The sequence below is a fragment of the Tyto alba genome, unplaced genomic scaffold, assembly GCF_018691265.1.
Source record: "Tyto alba isolate M040663 unplaced genomic scaffold, T.alba_DEE_v4.0 Super-Scaffold_10, whole genome shotgun sequence".
Lineage (NCBI taxonomy): Eukaryota > Metazoa > Chordata > Aves > Strigiformes > Tytonidae > Tyto > Tyto alba.
Genome location: NW_024881262.1, coordinates 12955312 through 12979235, shown reverse-complemented (window position 1 = coordinate 12979235; position 23924 = coordinate 12955312). Strand labels below are relative to the sequence as shown.

The following is a 23924-nucleotide window of genomic DNA, read 5'->3' as shown; positions in this document are numbered from 1 at the left end:
CTTCAGCACTCAACATTTTGCCTTGTTTTGTGGTTTGCTATCCTACAGCTCAAACTGTTCAGTCCTGTCCCATCACTCTGCAAGAAAATATGTCCATTGCCTTTTCACTGCTTTTGTTATCCCCAACTGGTTGTCAAAAGAAGTGACGGAATAACAACCAACACTGTCATTTAAATCCCTTTTAAATTCTAGTCATTAGAAGACATTGTTTCCCAGTATGTTTGGAACTTAATGAAAACGTATCACTGATTTTTTAATTTAATTTTCTTTACTTTTTTATTGTTCTGCAGCTGACATTGAGAACGAGGTTCTTTTGCTTTGAAACATTACCCAGGCTGACAGTGTTGGGTAATGGCAGATGTCTAATACTGGGGGCAATGATACAAAGGCAGGGACAGAGGCATGAATCCTTAGTTACCTCACATAACTCTACCTTAATTTTTCCCATTTGTTAGATGAAAAAAAATTTTTTTTGGCATTATTTGTACAACCACATCACCTAAAGGCCTTCAAGCCAGACCAAGGTTTCAATTTGCTAGATGCCATACACATGGGTAATAAGAGGCAAATCACATTGAAGAGGTTGCCAAGCTACAAGGATGGAAGAGATTTTGAGAGGAAGCAGAGTAGAAATGCTACATTCAAGGTCATTTAGCACAGTGGTGGTAGCTGGGAATGAAACAGGTCTCCAGAGTGCCAGTCCAGTCCCCTCTGGATCAAGCTGCCTCTAAAAGCTGTACACAAGTAGATTTGATCTTGACCATCAAAACATGTTCTTTTGCTATTTAAATACTCCATACATTTTGGCCACTCAGTATTTGCTTTTAAAAAAAGACTAATTACTTTTGGACCAGGTACATCTTACGACCTGGTACACCTCCCACAAAGACCTATCTTGCCAAACAGACACTCTGTTGGAAATTTGGGATAAAACTCAAGATTTTCAGAAGGTAGGTGTCCAATTCCAGACAAAGCAATCAGCATTCAGTACATAATTCACAGCAGGGACAAAAAATCCTGAACTTTTGTATGCTGCTATTTCCAGTATTTCATTTTCACAGCCTCTGCTGGAAGCCCTCTCTCCAGAGTCACAAAGTTTTCTTGTTTTTAAAAAAATGCAAACATTTATTTTATGGGCTGAAATTTGGCACTTTTTTTTTTTTTTTTTTGCTTAAGGCCTTGCTGCACTCATCTCTTGTGCAAGGATTTTAGCAGAACAGGTAAAAATTGGGAAAAATACCCTTTAATAGAGGAGCCAGATGACCACAGCATTCACCAGGCTCCCTAGTCAGGGTTCACCCAATTTAGGAATAGCCCCTGCTCCCATCCATGGAAGTTATGCACCTAAATGCCTTGTCTATACAATCTCCTTTTACTAATGAAAGACATAGTCGGTTTTCTGCCTCTGAACCTTCCAGTGGGTTACTGCAATTCAGAAGGTGCGATATGTAAGCAGAAAAGAGAGTGCAGCTACACCAGAGGAGCTCTGTACTTTACTCATCGCACTTGTATTCCTAAACTTTCCCAAACAGGAAGAAAATATTAATTAGATTTTTTTCATAATGCATCTGCAGTTCTTCAAACAATACCTAAGGCAAACTCATCTGTTAACATGCCATTGCAGTCATGGTAATTCTGAGAACATGCTGGTCTCCTTCATTTCAATACACTGAACCAGAAAGGCTGGAACTGGCTGTGCTGGTGATGGTCACACAGAAAGCTCTCAAGCTTAGGTGATGTTTGGTCCTTTCTAAAACTCCAGCTCCAGCTGAATTCTTGAAATACAGTCTCTGCTATACCACCTCACAGGACAGATAGCATCCTTAGATACTGCTGTGTTGCAGTTACAGATGATGTTTTAGTCTTGTAGACAAAACCCTAGAATTTTAATCACTTTTGACTGCTTCTGACTCAGTCAGAGAGACTTTCACTTACAAGTCATGGGCTTAGCCTGAGGCTGAGGTGATGGTGATCGAAAGCTGCTTCTCACCCGCACGTTGTTGATGGCCAATCTGAAGTAAACTATCAATGCCTAGAAAACCTCTGCTGCGTGGGACTCTCAACATCTGCAAGCCAGAGACAAGAACTAACCAGATACAAAGCCTGAGAGAATCTTTCACTTTGAGGTTTGGCAGCATTGGGGTTGACTCACACTGGGGCACCAGACTTGCAGGACAACCTTCTCCCACCATACCTGCTGCTATGGGGAGGAAAGACCTCTTCTGCTCCATAAAGAATCTATGTTGAGAAAATGCTTTCCAAACTCATCACTTGAGATGGCAACACAGCTCTGCATGACAACAGCATCCTACCATCTCTACCTGAGGCATGGGAAGCAGCCAGCAGGACCTGGGTGACTCCTCTACCTTCACTTTCCAGTGCAGCTGGACTTGAATTAGGCAAGACCACTGGGTACAGGGAGCGTGCTTCTGACTGCAGGTGTCAAAACTCTCTCCCTGCCCTCTATTAATGGTTGGTAATTTTTAACTCATGGCAATGTCCTTCTCACCTACCTGGCACACTAAAAATATTACCAGAGTGATGCCCAGATAAGCAACACAGGGATGGTGCAGAGATTCATACTCATCAATGTCCCCAGCAGCAGGTCTGCTGGCCAAGGACAGTTGTCTGGGGTTGCTATTGGCCCACCCATTCTGAGAAGCATTATGGACTTTCCAAATCTACTGCAGAGTACAAATCCCTCTGCTCCAGAGGCACCTCCCAGTGCATTGTGTCTCATTGCAATCCTGAACTTGTACCGAAGATCGAAAGAGCTTCCCTTTGTGTGAATTTATGCCAATGGGTCGTGAATGTTAAATAAACTGCTTGTCATTACCCTGCTATCACTCCTACTCCAGTGAGAGAGGACTATGTTACAGTTTAGTTTATGTTGCTTTAAAACTATCCTGAAGATAATAAAAAAAAGAAACCTAACAATAAAATTTCTCTTATTCCAGAATAGGAATATCCCCAAGGGCAAGGTATACCTATAAAATTATTATAATGCTTTAACTGCATAAGCACAACTGGAAACGTCTTCTCTGAAAACAAGTCATAACTCTATTTTCCTTGCTGCAGCCATTATCCTGATAAATTTGGGAAGGTCAGCTAAGGCGTAATCCAATAAACGTGCTGATGTTCTGAGTAAGTACCTCACAATTCGCAGCCTAATCTATTATCCTACTATAAGACCATCAAATGACTCACCAGTTTTAATACTTAGTACAGATCAAACAAAGGAAAATATCAAAGCTTTGCGTTCTAGTTCCACCTTTCAAGGACTTGTTTGAGTACTCTTTAATTACAGCAGATGATACATTCAACTCTGGCATTTTCTTTCTCTAACAGCTATACTTAGAAGTTGCTGTAGCTGTAGTTTTCACAGGACATCATGTTATCCAATAAATCCTGAAAAGTCTGATAAAACCAAATAAAGAAACGTGGGATTTGGTCCCACAGATGAAATTCAGCTTCTTCTGTCCACTGGATCACACACAATGACTGTAACACACCAGAAAGCAGAAGCATCCCGTTGGTCCTGGGCACAGGGAACAAGCCTTCAGAGCCCCCACCTCAACTGTGGGCAAAAAGCCCTGGGAACAAGCATGTGCACTGAGAAACACACATCATCTTGTAGGCTGATGAATTTAAGAGGTCAAATCAAGTCCAAAACTTAGGCTATGCCTTCCAGTCCTCCAGAACTCAAGTACACCTGCAGAATTTTGCATTTGAACACCGTGATTTACCATTTTCAAAAAAAAACATATAGGTAAAAAATAAAAGTGAAAAAACAACATATTCACGGAACACCAGATCCCAAAGGAAGAAGTATCAGGAGAGAGTCAGCAGTACTGTCAGCAAACCTGCAAATGCTCAGCAAAGTGGTTACAGAAATTACATGTCTCTGCGGAGATGCTGGAGCTGACCGTGGGCATTGCCAAGGAAAATGGTGAGTACAAATCTCTTTCAGTTAACTCTCACAGTGTTTTGATACTATAAAGCATTTTCCAGTAACAGTGTGTGTTTGTATATGTTTGGCCTATACAAATAAAATGAACACAGGTTATTCGATACAGTGCCTGAGCACTATCACTGTTAAAACTTGTCTCATTTGTTTCAATAACAAAAAACACACTAGGAAAAGGACTGAATTTCATCTGGTTTACACTGTTGCTCTTTTTGACTGACTGACCCAAATCAGACTGTTTTTCAAGAACAAGCCCGTAAGCTTATGCGATAGCTGTGTACATGCTGCTAGAATGAAAGAAGAGTTTATCGGGAGGTGCCTGCAGAAGGGGCAGAAACCACACAGGCCACCACGACAGAGCCTCTGTGTGCAGATGGATGCTTTCAAAAGTGCATAAATCTAATTTAACTCTGCTTTTGCTAAGTTCACATACTTAAACAAGAGCAAATCTAAATGAACTCAAACTGCTACTTTAGTTCTGTTCCAAAGGTATTGGTTCTCAATTACTTAAAAGAAATGCTATAATTAAAAGAACCAAAAAAGCCACAAACTAAAGAGAAGGCCTATATGGATAATGGGTGTGCCCTGCATCACTCAGCTATCCCTTTGATACTTTTGACTTCTGGAGCTTTATTCAGGGCTGACATTGGTAAGACAAACTTGGCATACATATAGCTGCATACATACCTACAGATCTATATTCACTTAAGAAATGAGACCAGTCCTGAGATTAGGAAGCAAAGACAAGGCACAACGCAGCACAAACACATTTGGGATGATTTTATGAGATCTCAAGAACTGCCCTTTCTAAAGTGCCACATGGGTGTCACTGCTTCCTCTGATAAGTAGATGACATCTCACCAGAACTTAAATAGCTCCACTCAAGCACTACCTAGATGAGTGACAAAAATTAGCTGAGCTGCTGTCACCCCTGCAGTCCTTGTCTAGACACAGCAGAGTAAGTGCAAATTCCAGTCTGCCTTGCTGGGCTACAGCCACCCTGACAGCTGAGCTACGATCCAAGTCACTTCGTTGCCACTGATTAGACAACAAAAACAAAAGAAAACAACTTGAGACACAGATATCTGAATCCTTCTGGCAATTTGACAGATAAAAGTTAACAAAATAGAAAAAAAATCAAGAAAATAAAAGCGTAAAAGTAGTTGTGAACTGACCGGGTTTTGATTCACAAGCTATTGTTGGTGGGAAGTCGAGGTGAATGAAATGACATTTTTTGCAAGTATTTTTCTAACAATCTCCACGGCAATCTAATAACCAGGATCAGAGGCCTTTCACTAAGAGGTATGGCAGCTTTTGAGCTGGTTCCCCCTTCAGAGCAGCTGCGCCCTTCTCCCCATTGACAACCACATCTGGATGCTATCAGGAGGAGCTGGCATGCCTGCTCGCAACAAATACCAAGCAGTTAGCAAATTGACTCCAGCAGTCGATGCTGGCCACTTTCCCACTCTCTGTTTATGCAGTGTGACACTAACCTGTTGAGTCCGAGGTTTGTAAGGAGAGCTGCTCTCTAGGTCGGCCAGGATGCTGGTCAGAGAGTCGATTTCTGCATCTAAACTGGACCGCCTCTCTTCGAGCGTCTTGCCACCAGGATTCACCTTAAAGAAGAAAGAAGAGTTCCAGTTATTCAAACCACTTGGCCCGGCACATAGTTTCTTACTGTCCTCATAGAGCTGCTACCATGCCCAGTGGTAACTCTCAGGTTGCAGGGACAAACATGCCGAAATGCTATAGCTCTCTCCCAGAACCAGCAGCAAGCCTCCATCTCATAAGGATTTAGGCTGCTTTGGGGCTTTTCTTCATGTATTTCCCACAATGGTCCCATTGTGTTAAATTGACTTGGAGGATTATGCAACTCCGTGTGCAATCTGCTGCTGAGGTGAAGAGGCAGAACAATCCCTGCTACTGCAGATGGAGATGATGTATTTTAGAAGGATGCCTGGCTGGGGCAGCCAGAGCTGGGGACAGGCTTGGACCACCTGGATCCTGAGAGCATCTCTTTTGCCACATCCCCATCCCGGGCAAAGCACAAACAGAGCAGAGCTGCAAACCACAGTTGCCAGTGACTGGCCACCTGCACCTATTATTGCTTTAAATCAATTCATGGTAGCTGTACCTGTCTGATCCAACACTTCTTCACAATTTCCATCTAAAAAAATGAGCTCCTTCAAGGAGGAATGAAAAAGTTTGATTCATTTCTAGAGGATTCAAGGTGACGGGCATGATTTGCAACAAGCAGTCACAAAATAGCATAAATAAGGTCTTTGTGAAAAGGGTTATTATGCAGGAAAGCCCATGCTGAGAGCTAATACCAACCTACACCCAGGACCCTTTCTGATTCAATAGATCTTGCTTTACCTGTGCTTTCAAAACAGCCCAGCTCCACTTGTACCCAGACTTGTAGGGACAATCACTTGGAAAGGAAGAAACATGAATTTTTACCACGACTACTCACCTCCCAGGCCTCAGCACCACAGGAGATTATGTGATTCCCAAGCCACTGTTAAAGGGCTGCACTGTAATTCCTGCTAGAATAAGCATTTTCAAAGAGGACTCATTCACACGCTTTTGTTTTTAAAAAATCAGCCTAGTCCAAAACCTCTTGGAAGGACCTCTGTGCTGTACAGCCCAACCCAACAGCAGCACCTCCCAGCAGTGCACAAAGGCAGGTATGAAGTAGGAAATATCTCCCTCTTCAATGTTTTCAGTGCTTTGGAAATTAGGCAGCTCTATCAGGAAGGAGAAGTTCAGGAAAACAAGCTAAGGATCCCTACTAGGTACCACATAGGTGCCAGGACCTAGGCCCACTGAGCCAGCCCACATTTAGGGCATGCACTGAAACCAAAGTTCTTGAGTCAAGTGAAATATTATATATTGAAAGTATTTTCTCAACCTGAGTCATAGTCAATATTTTTCTTCTGTCCTTCCATGTCTGACTTATCTGCAAATCCCCCAGACAGAGTCTCTCCACGTACGTTCAACTACAGAGCTCAGTGCAGAAGAGCTTATTCACAGCTTCACTACTACAATAATAAAAATACTAAAGAATTACCTAACGACTCACCTAATTTCAGCTGTAAAGCCTGTTCAGACCATACCAGCACCTCCCCACAGACAATCCAGCTCTGTTTGCCTTCACTCTCACCAAGTTACTTAAATTTTCCAAGCCAAAAATTGGCCTTTTCCTTTGGCTCGCTGGCTGTTCCAGATAGTTTTTATTTAAATTTCATTTCAGGAGCATTTGATCATTACCTGTTTTACAGAACTCCCCAGTCATCAATCCAACACATAAATGGCAAATTGGTCAAAGAGAGACAGACTATGCAAAGCAGGCAGGCTCTGATCTGCCAAGCTTATACGTGCTGAGGCATTCATTAGTTCCTAATGATTATTAAATCTTATTGGATTACAATAAATTTGGCTTGACTAACAAGAAAATGGAAGCTCCATTGTGCTTTATGCAAGAACACGTCATTTAAAAGGCTGAGAGTCAGGTTAGAAACTACTTATAAACTCAATTCTTCTTGCTTATTTTTATTGTAGAGCCAAAGTTTTTCCATTCCAACTATCATTCAAAAAAATAAATACTTCTCACAGGAATTGCCCCAGACCGTTAGTCCTGGCTAGCTGTAGGCACCTGGAATTTTAGATCTGCAAAAGTACAATTTCCTTTCCACTATTAGTGCACTTCATGGTTCTTGTTTGGTTTTACTCCATCCTCCAGTTGTTGGACTATAACTACAGGGCATCCACAGGCTTCCCAGACATGAAAACTGTGATTACTCCACTCCAGTGAATTTTTAAGCTAAGCAGCCAAAAGCCAGCCTGGAAAGGGGGTGGGATACAAAGGGTGCCAAAGGCTCCAACATTTGAAGTGATAAATCAAGACAATGGCAGACCCAGGAATAAAACTGGAGTCCACACGCAGCCTGTTTGGTACCCTGACCCTAGAGAGAACGGATGGTGGCAGATGAGAAGATCAGCCAACTTAATTTCTGCTTCTTAGGATTTCTGGGCCATATTATTCCCAGGTTCTCATTGCCCTGAACAATTATGCAATATCTGACTAGCAAATGCTGCAGAACAAGTTGTAAGGTTGTAGAAGTTAACTGTCCTTAGGAAACCTAGAAAAATAAAATAGCATAGAAACATCTCTATTGATTCTGGGATCTGCAAAAATTTATTTATTCAATTAAAACATGATCAACATAGATTAAGAGCCCAATTCTACAAATGCTGGAGCACAATGCAGTATGACAATGCCAACTAATAATGCTATTGATGTGTATGAGGGCCTACTGGGGCAGGACTGGACTTCAGGTAAATTTAAGAAATGGTAATCCTTGCAAAGACAGGTTTCTGATAGCTCTCTCTTCCCCATCTCTACGAATCTTGCATTTTTCTCCACACAGCTTTCCAGATTAAACCGAGTGATTTGCTGTATGTGGAAACAGGAGAAGAATTTGCAACGCTAACTTTAGCAAGAGAGGGTTAAGTTATTTCTCTTCTCATGCTCTTCGTCATAATGTTGCTATAAAATTTTTATGATATTGCTCTGGAACCAAACCCAAGCACCAGGTCCCAAGGCACAACAGGTTTGCTCAGACACAGCTCTGCTCCGAGGAACTCGGGCTGGTTAAACTCACGACCTCGCAGATACAAACACCGGAATCAGCAAGAACTGCTAATTCTATTTCTGTCTGGATTTATGGCATTGTTGCAAACCTGTCACTTGCGCACCCTCTCTTTCAGCCAGCAGAATATGGAAAAATGGGTTTAAAAAGAAAAAGGATGCTATCTTTGGCCCGGCCAATGTGAGTTCGACAAAAAGCAAACATAAGCCAACCCCATCCAACAAATTACTCATGCCAGAGACTATCCACTCACGTGAACTTCTGCTACGCCTACACTCCTATCCCCTGGCTCAATCCCTGCTGTGAGGCAAAAGGGAGAAAAACAGCAGAGAGCTTCACTGGTTGGCTTGTTTGTCAGTCCCTGAATTCCTGGTGTGCAGTTCAGAGCAGCTGTGATGGTAATCCACTCCTGAGTCCCATCAACCCACTCTGTTCCAAGGAAAGCTGGCTTTCATTTTTCTAATCCTACTGCCCAACACCAGCCAGTGCCACAGGTCCCCCCACACCCTCCCAAGGGACATTCATTACAGAACATGCAGTGCAGAGGGCAACACAGGGCCTCAGAAGTTTGTTTCACTGTGCTAAAAAGACTGTAAGACTACTCATCGAGCTAGAAGACATGAAAAGCACAATGATTTCCCTAGAGGCCACCTTCTCCTACAGCCTAGATTACCTACTCTTACCACATTTTGCAGGTTACAGCAGAGGAACAAGAACACTTCTCATTTGTCCAAGCCAGCTCGCAATGGGGCTCAAAGTGAAGAATCTGGCTCCCAGATGTCTTTCCCAGCTCCTGCTCCAAATTCCTTTCCCTACCCAGACCCAGCTGCCTCTCTTTTATTCTCTGTTTTCCCCTCTGTCCATGCCCTGTTTGCTGCCACGCAGTGCTGCAGCTTGGGACAGTCAGCCCCTGGGATAAGAGATGAAATATGGGCTGCCAGGTTGGCCTCTGAGCCCTTGCAGGAAAGCACATCGATGCCTGGTGGTGCTGCTGTGTCAGGGAAAGATGGAGGGAAACTTTGCAGTAGTGACCTGCTGACTTACACGGACAGCAGGTTAGAAGTAACTCCAGAGTCCCACTGTATGTTTTCTACCAACACAAGGCAACCTCCAAACTGCTCAACGCTTTCAGAACATCAGGGCTTTGCTCACCACAGTGCAGTTTTCCAGCATCAAGATCCACCTTCTCCCCATCCACCTCAGTCTTGATCAAGTCTCCTCTGAAGCAGGTTGAGCGGAGCGCTTTTCATGAGCGTTGTGGCCAGCTCATCCTCTGAGCTGCATCCAGTAACGCAAGCTGTCACTACTGGGAAATGCAGTGCTGTTATAGATGTACAGACACGTCCAAGACAGCAGAGCTACAGCTAGACACACAACCTTCCTCGTAGCATCAGGCTCGCTCCGCACACCGTGCTATCACAAGTCACTGATAACCTCATAACTCACAAGTGGAAGAATGGAAATGAACACCATGGATATTAAGACAGGTCATAGCTAATGACTCGAAACGCACAGGCAGAGGGTTCCCACTGCCTTCTGTTCCTGGTACACTGGTTTCACTGGGAGCCTGAGGTGCTTGGGGAGCTTTCTTTGGGCTGCAACAGGTCAACACTGCATTTAAATATCAAAGAATGGAGAAAAGCAGGGAGCAGAAAAGCCCTTTGCAGCAAAGGTAGTCATGGGAAGGAAGGACTAAAGTAAACAAGATGAGCAAGGAAGAGGGGAATTTAGGAAAATCAGGTGTTGGGAGCAGGTAGATAGCAAGTAAGGACTTTTTCCCTGAAATACTTTATTGTCTTTTCCCCCAGTAAATGCGACTGAGCCACAAGCAAGGTAGCAGAGCTGATAAATTCAGTGGCTGCTGTCTGCTTCCACCAGGTTGCACCCACAGCAGCTGCCTGCCATGTTCTGCAGGCTGTTGAAATCCTCGGGTAAGCACTGAGGTGGTAGAAAGAGCAAATGAAACAGCTCTCCAAACAAGGAGTTAGCATCTCTTTCTACTCCACGGCCTCAGGCACTGGGTTTAGACAGAGCAGCAGAGAAAGATGGATGGGGCTCTTATTTCCTATTTTAGCTGGGGGCAGGCAGGGGAGAGGAGGGAAAGATGTTTGATTTTGATGGCATCCACTATACATACAAGAAGACACTGTGAGAAATGTTAACCAGGAGGAAGTGATTCAGTCTTGATATACTTCAGGCTGAGGTTTGTGTTTAATTTTTCCCTTTTTTCCCCATTTCTTTGCACTTTCTCCAACAATACCACTGCCAGAAGCAAGATCCTTTTCAGACACACACCCTTGCTACCCCATTTCTCTCACTACAGAACTCCTCAGTCTTCGTTCCAAGGACACAAAAGCCATATAAAGCCCAAAAAGACACTGCAGTGGAAAAAAGATGCATCTTCAAGGGCATTTATCAGGAAAATGAGGCACCCTGAAGATGAGCTGCTGTGTCTATTTTCCCCTGAGCCTAAAGACAAGTGCAAACATTTATTTCTAATTCCCTAATGTAAATTAAAACAGTCCCAAGAGGCTGCCCCACCAAGCACACACATGGAGACAAGAGCTGACTGCAGCATTTGGGATGAGGAGGGGAGTCTAAGATGCTTGACTGATGCTTAATCACCATTCCAGGCACCAAGGAGGGGCTGAAAAAGTAGTTGCGCCCTTTAAAAACAGAAAGATTGAGTCTTTTGAAACAGATCTGAAATGATGGAAGATTTCAGCAGATGTGACCGCAGTGATTTCACCAGACATGATTGTATCAAGGATCTAATAGAAAAGAACTTCCCTGCTGTTCCATCAGGCTGAAGCCAGGCCTGAAATATCCTTTTTAGTCTTTTGATGACATCAAGGATAAAAGCCAAAGAGAAGTTAGGTTTTGATTTATTTTTTCCTCTGCTCTTCTTTTTCGAGGCACGGAATAGTTTTACCTGGTTTGTGTTGCTGGATATTAGCAGGACCAAAGGAAAACACTTCAAAAGTTTAAAGTGAGCTGTTCAAAGGCATCATTTGGTGTCTCTCCAACACTGCTATCATTTAATTGAGCAGCATTTCTACAACTCTGGCCACTTTTGCAGATCTTTCCATAAGGAGGCAGGTAGGCCTACCTCGAACGGGACTTACATGGAGTTGGGGACAACCATCTACTAAACACCAGCCTATGTTACTGTCCCAAAAAGGACCAATAAATGTGTCAAATATCTTCCCTTTGCAAAGTTCATACCAGTAGCTGTGATGCAACAAACTGCAGGAGACACAGCAGGGTAAAGGGGTCCTGAGGTCCAAGCTCAGCTCAGTCCCAGACCTATGGCATGGGCCCAGGGTAGCCACAGTCCCAACATTCAATCTCTCCACTCATGGAAAATGCAAATAGCCCCAAGTATCCTGAGGATTAATCGATTTTATCTCTGAAGCAACAAGGTGTTGTAAAGAACTGCATGGGCTTACAGCTGGGGCAAATGAGCAAGCAGATGAAGAAAATTTATTTGCTGAGCATTGCTAGAAGACATCTTGCAAAACCTTAACCACCAATTTATAAACTCACTGTGGTGTAGGAAGATTATAGAAAGGACATATAATAAAAATATATAAAACAAAAAAACATAAAATCAAAAACAACAGAGAAAGCAGATAGAAGAAGAAAGCATTAAACTAGAAGGCATCAGTCTCAAAGCAAAGAAAAGGGGGTAGGTGTTTCATCACACAACATACTGTGAAGCTGCAGAGCTACTTCTCATGCAAGATGCTGTGGCTGCTATGAGTTTACATGAATTTCAAAAGCAGCTACAGAAACACATGGAAGAAAACTCCACCAAGATACTTAATAAATAAAAAACCTTCTGTGCTTTCCCTTTTACATTTTCCCCTGGACAGTCACTACTGACCACTGGTGAGCTGAATTGGCTCTCTATAGACATTTATGTGAAGCCTCCACTTGTGCTCTCTATCTGCCAGCTGACACCAGCCAGGAGTCACTTCTGCTGGTGGGTACACGTCAGTCTTTGCAGGTTAATAACTAACTGACCATCGCCTCAGTGCCAAGGCTTGGACCAACACTTGGAAACCCACTCCTTCCCTCCCTGTAGCCAAGACAACAGAAATCACAGCCAATTGCACTCAGCCTCCTGGGACACATATATGAAAGACAGCAAAGACTTTGTTGCAGTTATGAATCTGTATGACAATAAAGATTTATATTTCCCTAGAGGTCAGTGTGACTGCTCACATACAATAGTTAGGAAACATCATTGTCCCAAGGAACTTACTGTCAACTGGATACCAGCCCCGAGAAGGGAAAGAAGGTGGAGGGGTGGGAGCGAGGTGCTGCAACTGGGAGACACAACCAAGCTCCTTCTGGCCACCAGATGAAGACATTAATCCACCAGGCAAACAGGCACTGGCTTGTGGCCCAGTGGCCCTTCTTCCATCACTGTTCAATAAGTCATTGCCCTCTGCACATCCTGAGGGCCCCAATCCCAAAACCAGCACTTTGGCTCTGCTCGGGGGCAGGATGTCACCAGTGTGGATAGGCAGTGGTAATGCCAGAGGAGAGCCCAGAACTGCGTTCCCTTGCAAACAGCTCCTGCCCCTAACACTGGAGAGAAGCTTTTTTCAAACACCCACAGTTTGTCCAGATTTCTCAACCATAGAAGAGGATTTGGCCCTTGATATTGGATAAGTGAGGAAAAACAACAAAGGATGAAGCTCCATCACTACGGTTTTGCCAACAGGCTTCATGGCCTGGGGCATGCTCTGCTGAAGCACTGGGAACAAGGCCAGCAGCCGATGACCCCAGTGGCTGGGATGGGACAACTGCCCATGAGCAGATGTGCAACACTCCCTGTCCCGCTGCCACCCTTGAGGACAACAGAAGGCAATTATGCAACAGGAGTAAAGAGGATGCAGCAAACGGGTCAAAGCACTCAATAAGATCCACCTTGCGGCCTAGGTGTACGCTTGTAGGTGTCCCAAAGCTGGAGCTGCCAACACAGAGATACTGTGCAGTCTGGTCCCCTCAGCCCTGACCTGCTCTGTTCCAGCATGGTGTTATCCAGCCCCCTGCTCTCTGCATCTCAGACTGACACGTCTATCTCAGGCATTCACACTTGCACCTGGCTTTTTGGGGTTTCTGACTACTGCATTTTGCTCATGGAAAGAAGTTCTGGAGATTTCAAGGTTGGCTAAACAGGGCTTTCAAAACTGCAGTGCTACTGAAAAACAGCAAAAGCCGTTCAGCTGACTGGAGGATCTTCGTACTGTGGGCCAGCTAGGACATAGTGAGGAGGCACCGTGATCCACAAGCATATGAAAGAAACAGGATGGATTTCATAAAGAACAGTTGGGGGATGAAGAGAGGAGAATCGTCGCATGAGCCGACATCTGTCAGAGCAGCAGACCCAATGGTCCTGATAGTTTACTTAACATGTCTGATCAAAAGCTTTGGGAGTCTTGTCTCTGTTAAGTGATACCAGATGCAAAATAAACAGCGAGATGAGAAGTGTATTAATAAACTAAGGAGGCACATAAAGTTATTTGAAAACTGAATGGGGAAGATGGGGAGAGAAAGGGGAGAATAAAACCAGTCTATTTTTCTATTAAGGCAATTTAAAATTCTCTGGGTGGAGTTACAATCACCCATCCTTGGGAATTAAATTGAATTAGTGAAATGTTCCTGTTCATCAGTGGAATATACAATATAAAGTGGAATATATCAATTTTTAATTTATGCCTTCTGCAGGACAGCACTACTTCTGTATTCAAAGTGCAAGAACAGCTGGCCGTGAAATCCTTTTGACCCAGCACAACTTTCACTGACTTTAACTAACTTTGCAGCAGCAGGGAATATATACTTTTTTTTTTTTTTTTTTAATTAATGCAATCACATTAGGACTCATTATTGATAATTATGGTGACTGTTAAAAGTTTCCCCTTTCTTTGCCCACTCCCCCACCAACTTAAAATCTGTTCCAATATCGTCACAAATTAATGTTTAATTAGCCATCAAGCAGAGCTGATGTTCCCCACAGAGTATTGCTGCTTGCAGAAAAACTGAGAACTAAGAGGAGATATCGGATATTTCATCACCTGCCTCCAAGGGGAACCATAACCGAAGAGCAACCAATTACCCCAATGCAGTTGCAAAGTTTAATCAATGTAAAAATCAAATAGCTCATTAAGTGTTCACTGCAATAAAAGAAGACCTTCCCACTGACTCATATGATGTGAATGTTACATTTATAAAAGATTCCATGGTCATATCCAAGAGCAAAGACTCCCTTCACCTCCACATTCTGGCCAAGTTGTGATCTTCCTCTTTCCTTTTCTGGCGTAAAAGAAGAGGGAAGAGGAGGATGCCTCCAATGGCACAGGACATGTCTGACAAGCCACGAATTACACACACCTACGCACAGGGTAAACTGTCACACCCAGCCCCCTGACTCGGGATTTATATTCCATGGGGGGAAAACACCAAACACCAGCTCCTGTCCAGTGCTGCGTCATCCTAGAGCAAGGGAAGCGCAGAGCTGAAGGTGATTTTACTCCTTTCAACATTTCTGGTGAGTCTAGTGCTGAAATACTGTGACCAGCTTGGAAGGCAGCATTCTAAAACCTTGAGAGACACCCCAGAAAAGCAGAAACAGCTGACAAGAAGACACATAGAGAGCTCACTTTGTTTTACTTATGAAGGAGATTGAGAAGTTTGATAGCAATATCTAAACAGCTTCACAGAATGAACATGCCAGATACCACAAGACTGTCCAATCTAGCAAAAGAGAAAACCACGCACCAGCTGTGAAGCCAAAGCAAGGTAAATTCTATTTAAAAATAACAGAGATATTCACTTGAGTGTAATACTGCAGGTAATTAAATGCTAGAATAAACTTCCAAGATTTCTCCATCTCTTGATGTTTGCAGATCAAGGCTGGATGCCTTTGGTCTCCCTGGGTGACTGGGCAAAGCTTTATGATCTGCAGAAGGGCACAGCTGTCAATTTAATGGTTCTGCCTGGCCCCCACATCAAGAGAGGTGAGAAAGCAACAGCACTGCTGCATTCATAAAGATCTATTGAAATCACTTTGTGTTTGTAGCACTTTAACTGGAAATTAAATTTACATGAACGAACTCTATCCCACACAAGACTGTATATTGTGACAGTTAAATGAAGAGCTTTTTAAAAGGGACACGTCTCAGGCAATTTTAATCAAAAAAGATAGGTTTTGTTAAAGCTACCAATTTCAGAAAATTAAGGTTGACTAAAACTGTTTTTAAAAACTCTTTTTGGAATTTAATCACATGTTGGAAACCCATATGCAGCTGCTTGTGTCACCTGCAAAAAGGCTGTATAAAACATAAGCATATGCTTAATTTTACACGTGTGCTTAAGTTCTATCAAATTTAATGACGTTTAAGCACACAGTCAAGCTTCTCCGAATTTGAGAAAGCATTCCCTAACGTAGGCTATGAAGCTATTAGGAAATCACCACTGAAAAAAAAAAGTAAAATTAAATTGGCCAGTTAATTTTCACAGCGTGAATAAGCTCCAAGTCCAGAAGTTAAACATATAACATACTTCTGAATTTGTTTGCTTGTTTTGCTGTAATAGGAAGGGGTGCGGGCCAAAACGTTTGCAAGGATTCAAGAATCTCCCAGTGAGCCTGGCAAAATATCAGCAAAATGGATGTATAAAACTACATAAAAGTCAATGGCTTGGGTTTGGCTTCTGCAGAAATGAGTCATGTTCAAAATCTACTATATGTCTCTCAAAGCTGAGAAGAGGAAAATCTGGACTCTGCCTCAGTCTGCATGTTTTTGGGGCGGCTGATGGCTGTAGTCCATGGGGTGGGCAAGCCCTAGCAGGGAAGACCCCACAGTTCTGATTCATGGAGGAAGGTTCTTGCCTTCAAGAAGTTTGCAATCTCATTTTCCAAACCATTAGGCCTACTTTTACCTTCCCTTCAAGGCTGCCAGATGTGTGTCTGGTATTTGATTTGGCTGGATGACAGTGGGTTTTCTTTCTTTTTTAACAACCACCTCGTCGTTGGGACACCTTGCCTGCTACGCATTTCCTAAGTGAGAAACTCAGCTGAAGAAAAAAGAACCTGAATTACACAGAAAGCTGAACAACGAATAACTTGCACTGCCCAGAGACAGCTGCAAAATCCTGCAGAGAGAATCCTAGTGTGCAGATCCCTCCTGGGTGAGCTCCAGGGTTTATTTTGATACTGTCCCTATGCAGATAAATGAATGTAAGTTGTTTTTCAGTAAGAATTCATGTGTCAGAAAACATGGGTGTCTCCACTACATGTTAGACCTCAGGAAAATATATTTTAACTGTACTTCTGCTTGAGGCCAACACAGCCACAGAAGCCAAACAATTTACTTCACAGAAGGTATATTCCCTACCTAAATGTCTCTAAGAGGCTCACCCCGACCTTAGCACCGAGCAAACGCCACTCCCAGAGGGCAGCCCCACCACCCGTGGGAAGCACTGACGCCCGAACGTCTGCACAGACCTTGGCAGTGGCATCTTTTGGGAACGCATGGAGAAGCACTGCAGGGAGGAATCAGGGGAATTTGCAGAGGCAGGGGGAGGAAGAGGGGAGAGCGACTCAGGAGTGAGTGGAGTAACAGAGCTGAAGAGGAAGGCTAGACCTGGGATGTGAGAAGACCTGAGGCTGTTTCCATGGTAAGAGAGAGACGCGGAAATGAGGAGATGGAGAGGGAAGAAGCTGTAGCTCGGGACTGTTGAATGAGAGGAATTTGTACAGCACCTCTGGCGGACCTGTCACTTGCTGGCTTCAGCAATACTTGGAGTTTCTATAGATTACCCAAACATTTCTATTTTACTTCTCACACCACTAAAAACAGCACTAAAAATGTCATACGATGTTTTCCAGATGCTCTTTCTTACCTATTCCTTGTGTGTTAAAGCTAATCAATATCCTGCATTTTCATCAGCAAATCAAAACCGAAAAATACAAGTGTGGGGAATAGTCCTGCAAAGATGGAGTTTAATGGCAGCAGACGCTTAAAATCATGCTTGCTCTTCTGTCCTGGAACAAATTCCTCCAGCTCTGGCTACAACAACATTTGTCACCAGTATTTCTACCACTTTTCAGCTTGTTCAGTCACTGTGCCACATGCTCTTCGCAGAGGTAACATTTTCTGACAACAAAACCACCCATCATGGGAGCTGAAGCTGTTTATCACCAGCAATGAAAACTAAAAACCAGACAGCAACCTGCATTTGAGCAACTTCCATTCTTGGAAATCAGATGTTCTCACAACTTCTCCATATCCACATCTCATTACTGCCAGGCAAAATTTGCATCAAAAATAGGATGAAGTTTGACCTACTCTTTGAACTATTCCACTGTTGTAAAACTGAATTTAGACAGACAGTTGGATTCTCTAATCACTATAGCTGTATTTCCTTTCATCTTTTTTGACCAAAGCTCATTTCTGTACTGCAGAGTATCACAGTACTTAAAACACCAAAATCAAGGTGGGAATCTGACTCCATCTGCTCTGTCACGTTCCATCCTATCACCATGCCCAAGCTGCATGGAATGACTTTGACTTTCTAAACCACGTCTTCCAACTCCAGCCTGCTTCATAGAAAAGGTGTAATAATTTGTCTGCTGCAATTTTTAGAATTCCTTCTTGCTACTGACAGTCTGTTTGTCTTAGTCTCACTGCTGCATTATAGTTCCATAATGCAACACAGGCTACCCAGGATTTGACACAGGAGCAACCAATCTTGCAAGAGATCTTTCCTAGGACCTGCTAATTCAACAGAAGATTTGAATAGCACTCATAAATAAGAAGAATGGAAATTTCTTCGATTCTGATCATGTTATCTCACTGTCTTCCATCACTTAGCTCATCCGCTTTGATGGGAGAATTTCCACATCTTCATTATCTTTTTATTTTCCCTTTGCTTAAATAATTCTACCTTGGATACAATAACGGTTTTGCTTCCTTTTTGCTAAGCTGATACTAGCTCTGACAGGATAATATTGCCTGCTCTTTTTGCATGCTTTCCATGCCTCCCCTATTACTTTCCACATTCCTGTCTCTCTTAGCCATGGGCGGATAATCCAGGTTACGGATTAACCTCTCTGCAGGTGCCAGCAGTGAGCCTGTGTCCCACAGAGATGTACCCACACGAGCCAGGAGGTGCCCACCAGGGCTTGTAACCTCGGGCACAGCACTGGGGGACCACAGCCCGCTGTTCGGACCCACGCCAGCCCATGTGCATAACACTGCCCTGTGTGGGAGGGTTTTAGCTTGGTGACCTCTGAACATCACAATCAGCAACATCTCTGACCTTTCTGTTTCCTATCACAACTTTCTGGATGGTCCCATACCGCTGTTTAAATTTGATCTGTATTAGGCTTTGGCTTTGTTCTGCTCCCTCACCTCATCACCCGCTGTACAGAAGATTATCAAAAGTCCCTCTGTTCCATCTCTGAAAACGTCTCCAGGCCTCAGTCACAACCCTCCTCCCAAAGAAGGCACGAGTGTGCACCAGTGCAGGTCCTGGCGCATTCTGTGTTACTATATTAAACAATAACATAACAAATACCTTAAGTAACACAGTAATAAGCATGATGAAAATAATGAGCACAGTTAACTGTTTGGATCCTTGCTTCCTTCGCAGCCCTTGCTGAGAGGTTTAGCCATTAAAGGCTGTATTGCATTATAGTATTGCCAAGATATTAATAGCCAGGCAGAGAGATGAATGGCAGGCTTACGTCGTACAATTAAAACTTTTCCAGTTTACCCTTTCAGTAAAATTTGTGGTTTATAATAAGCATCTTTGTCTATTCTGAAGAGAGTAAGGATTGGAAAGTTACATAGATGGGAACAGAGGTTCATTAAAGATTTAAAATAGAATGTGGTTTGGCACTGTAAAACAAACATGCGTATAAGACGGGTTGCATCAAGAGCTGCCTGAAAGAAATACTCAGTGTTCCTTTTCTCTTGTGATCCTGGATCTACTGGTCATACTGCCCACAGAAAGGGATAAAAAAGCAGCAGGGATAAAATGTGCGTGCTCATTCCCCAATAACGTGGAGGTCTGCTCTATATCCCCACTCATTATGCATTTCTCATACATATATATAGTGTATATGAGGAAAAACTTCCATTTTATCTATCATGCTTCCAGATATTCATCAACATATTCAGACTTTGTATTACTGATTTTCCTCACCTTAGTGCCTAGAAATCCCCTATTATAGACAAAACACATATTGACCTGTAGAGAGCCAGTAAGCATTTAAACATTCAGAGAGCATACATGTTATTTGTTCAAGACTAATTCAGAGCACAGCACATTCCCGTTTCTCAAACACATGAGGAAGGCAGAAGGGAGACAGATCAAAAGCATTCCTGTAAAGCCAAGGTTTAAGTAAGAGGGTTAACATACAAGGTAATTTATTTATACTGCTGGACACAGCTTCAATTTAGATAAAAGGCAGTTGCTTATCATGAGAATTTTAATAAATCAGGTCAGGAGTCCCAGAAATCTGGAAAAGCTGGATCTCGAATGGCAAGTGATACACACAGACTACGGCTTTATCTACAAAGTCAATGGGAGCCACTGCTGCTTGCCCAGAGCCAGGCAGCTCTGCCGGCAGCGAGAGCTGCGCTGCCTTACCGATGTCCCTTGCCAGTGAGCACCTACACCCAGGCCAATAATCCTGTTGATTAACAAAATCTAGCACTAGAGGGAGGCTGAACACATGTTCTGCTCTCTTTGCCCTTTTCAGCTCCTCCGAACATTGAAAGGCAGGCGATTTAAAGCAAGCCCAGCATCCAGGCAGAGCCCAGCCACCCCGCTGCCGAGCAGATGTGCTATTTAGGGCAGCACCCCCTGTAGGCAAAAATCACGCTCTTCCCTCCCCAACTATTTGTCAATATGTGCACCCAAAATTAAAAAAAAAAAATAATAATAAAAAAAATAAAAAATTCCTCCATTCCGGCTGTTTCTTTAGCTGGTGAGTCACAGCCCACAAAGAGGCACCACTGCTGCCACTCACTGGGAGGGAGTCAAACGGAGAAATGCCTGGCAACCTCCTGCATAACAAGGATGAGGTTCTTGCTGCTCACATCTATCAACACGTTCCCACCTTCTCCCAGGCACGAGCATGAGGTAGAAGCAAGCCAGGTCTCTGAACAGCCTCACAGAGGAAGGCACATATGCTTTCAAGACTGTGTTTCAGCACTTCTCCTTCCAAAATTCCTTAGCAATAGGAATTTGAGCCCTTTGGATGATTTTCTGTGTATTGCAACAGGACAATACAACCAGTGAGTCCAGTAGATCTGAACATGGGAATAGCTCCCTGCCCACGTAGCTGCAGCACTGCAGCCCCTCCATCCATACGTGGTTATAACAAGAACTGGTATAGTAAACTATTTTATATTGCACTTCATGCAACTGCTTCTTCACTCTAAACCCCATCCTAAACCACTTCTGCACATCCTCTGGTATATCCCAAATTCTTTCTGTTTTCAGCCACTGATGGTATTTACTCATTAATACGCAGTTCTTACAGTAACGAGGCAGTGCAATGTAGCAGACAGAATTGCTCTGGGATGCACGAGATCTAGGTCCTATTTTTAGCCTGCCACTGGCCAGCCTGGTGACTTAGGCAAAGCACTGTCCCTCCTTCAGCTTCCTTATCAGGGAGAGACTGGTACTTCTTTTGTAAAGTGTTTTGTGGCCTGTCAATAAAAAAACCACTGATAACAGCGAGAGGTTGTTGGGAAAGAGGTGACCTCCTAGCTGAATATAATCCTCTCTTTTCTGTGTTGCAGTAGCATCTAGGGTCCCAAATGAAAATCAGACTCGTATTGCAGATGAATCACCTGCAGTGATTTATTTAGTGGCGATTCATAAATGCATATTTTTCCAAGGTGGGCCTTGGCAGGTCCACAGCTGAGGGTCACATCTGCTCTAAGCCACCCGGGTCCTGCCCCAACAAGAAATGCTGGGCTCCGAACCCCTCCTTTAAGGAGAACTGATCATTTCAAAGCCAGTGGAGATCTGAAGCCCCCACGACACAGCTTCTCGAGATGCCCCCGTAGCACGCACGGCTCCGGAGCCAGCCTCCCAGGGACGGGTCGCAGGGCAGGGACCAGCTTTTCACGCTGCTGCACACAGGCCTCATCCCTGAGCAACACTGCCTGGCGAGGAAGGGAGAAATTGCTGGTGCCATGAGCAAGGGTCCCCCTCTGTGAGCAAACAAGGCACTGGAGGGGCTGCTGATGAGAGTTTTTCACTTTTGCTTTTCCTAACCTGGGCAGATTGCCTGTTTTGAAAATAGAAGGAAGAAAAAAAAAAAAGAAAAAAAAAAATCTGCCTGCCTCCCAGATCTATCTATCTCTCTTTGACAAACAGTGATTTCATTTTTCTTCCCGTCCAGGATTTTTTTTTTTTTTTTTCTCTTTTAAACTGAGCCCAAGCCAACGTGGCAAAAGGCTCTTTGCTCATGTCCTTATTTGTCAAACACGCCGTTGCCGCACCCTCACCACCATTCTGGGAACAAGCCCTTGCCTTCGCCGGCTGACTTCAGCTGAAGGGGAACTTCCCAACACAACTCTCCCCCAGCCTCAATGCACTCTTTTTCAAAATAAACTTTTCCTTTTCTTTTTTTTTTTATTCTTTTTTTTTTTTTTTAAAAAAAACAAAGCATTACAGTTAATAAGAGTTTAAATTTCCTTCCCCTTTCCTCCCCAGCCCTGCTGTAAATCCAAACACGATGGATCTAAATGGGAAAACAGAAATTACAAGAAAATGTCAGACCTATTGCAAAGGTATTTCGCAACCCAGGCCTCTTATTTCCATCAGAGCATAAGCACTTCAAGGGAAGTCAGATACTAAAGTACCTTTTTGGATCTGATCCTAAGTGGCCAGTTCCACTGTCCAAATAGAGATCCAGAGATAAACAGGGCCATGAAGACTGGGCATTATTATTATTTTAACTGCTGCTCTTAAACTACAACTTAAACTGTAATAATCTGTGCAGCTTTCAGCCGTCTGCTAACAGTAACACATGAAATGATAATAAACTGAATATATATATATTCTGCTGCCCTCATCAACTTAACACCTAGTATAAAAAGCTCTACCTGGAGCCACAGCACACATATTTCATAAGCTGTCATCAGCACTCTGCCATCCAGAGAGAAATTTCTGTTGTAAAGGGGATGAATTTGCTGGAGCAGATGGATTTCAAATTCTGGAGGGCTTACACAGGGTCTGCAGGAGCTGAACCACCCCCAGGCAGCAGCCTCAGATCCGGTCCATGCTCAGGAATGGGATCATCTGCTCCAGCACTTACATTTAGCAAGGGGGAAACTGAGGCAAGGAAATAAAGTGGCCTAGCATTGGAGAGCAGAATCAGGCTCGGCTTTAGTTTGTTGGAGTCCAATCCAACATGCTCATGAGATCCCTGCCTTCAAGCAATCATGCTCTGAGGGCTGAGAAAAGATTCACAGCAGAAGGAACATAGCCACCATTTGTTCTGCTCCTTCAACACAGGAAACTCCGTATGGAGTCGTCAAAGTGATTATGCTCAATGCACAAAGGCATCAAGCATCTTTCTCCATCACCATCTGCCTTTTTCTCTCATCTCTCGGGCCTTACGTCTTACTTCAGCACGGCTTTTGCTGCTCCTGCAAGATAAGGAGCATCATGATATTGCAACACAAGACCCTGCAGGCTCCTGACTTAGCCCTGGATTTTGTCTGCTCCTGATCTCTGTCAGAGGATGGAAGGGAAAAGACAGGGAAAAAGGTGACAAGAGAGCATAGATTAAAGGTAAGGACCCGTGTTTGCTGCACAGAGTACATCTAGGGGTGGTGACAGGCAGGAATGCTTGGGTTAGACTGGTAGACTCTCCTTCCTCCAAACGGGATGCCACACGAAGGACTCTTGCTCTAACCAAGATCCTGCCAAAACCCAATGCTGTGAACACGGCTCCAGCCCCAGCTTCCCAAAGCTAGAGAGAGAGGGTGTGACAAATCACAATTTCATGAGCTCAGAGTGGAAGAGCCATCCCGTCGGGCGGTTCTACCAAAAGCCACGTCCCAGTAACAGCCCCGAGCGGCTCGGGCACATCTTTGGACCCGTCACAGGAAGGAGGCATGAGGAGCTGAAGACACGAACTCCTTGCAGTAAATGCAGCGAGGTCCCGGCCAGGGGGAAGCCTGACTCCGGAGAAGCACGTGAGGTGCTGTGACCCCTTTCCGCAGCCCAGGCCCCCGCGCAGGCAGCGCCCTGCCCTCACCCGG

At 43.9% G+C, this 23924-nt stretch overlaps 1 protein-coding gene across 4 annotated transcripts in view; it reads right to left on the bottom strand.

Moving 5' to 3' along the window:
- LOC104364384 (LIM domain containing preferred translocation partner in lipoma) overlaps positions 1–23924 on the bottom strand; it is a 335033-nt gene that overhangs the window by 148755 nt on the left and 162354 nt on the right. For all 4 annotated transcript variants that reach the window (XM_042796896.1, XM_042796895.1, XM_042796901.1 and 1 more), the window contains one exon: positions 5461–5583. In XM_042796896.1, coding sequence (XP_042652830.1) covers positions 5461–5583 — 123 coding nt within the window. The remainder of the gene's footprint in view (positions 1–5460; positions 5584–23924) is intronic.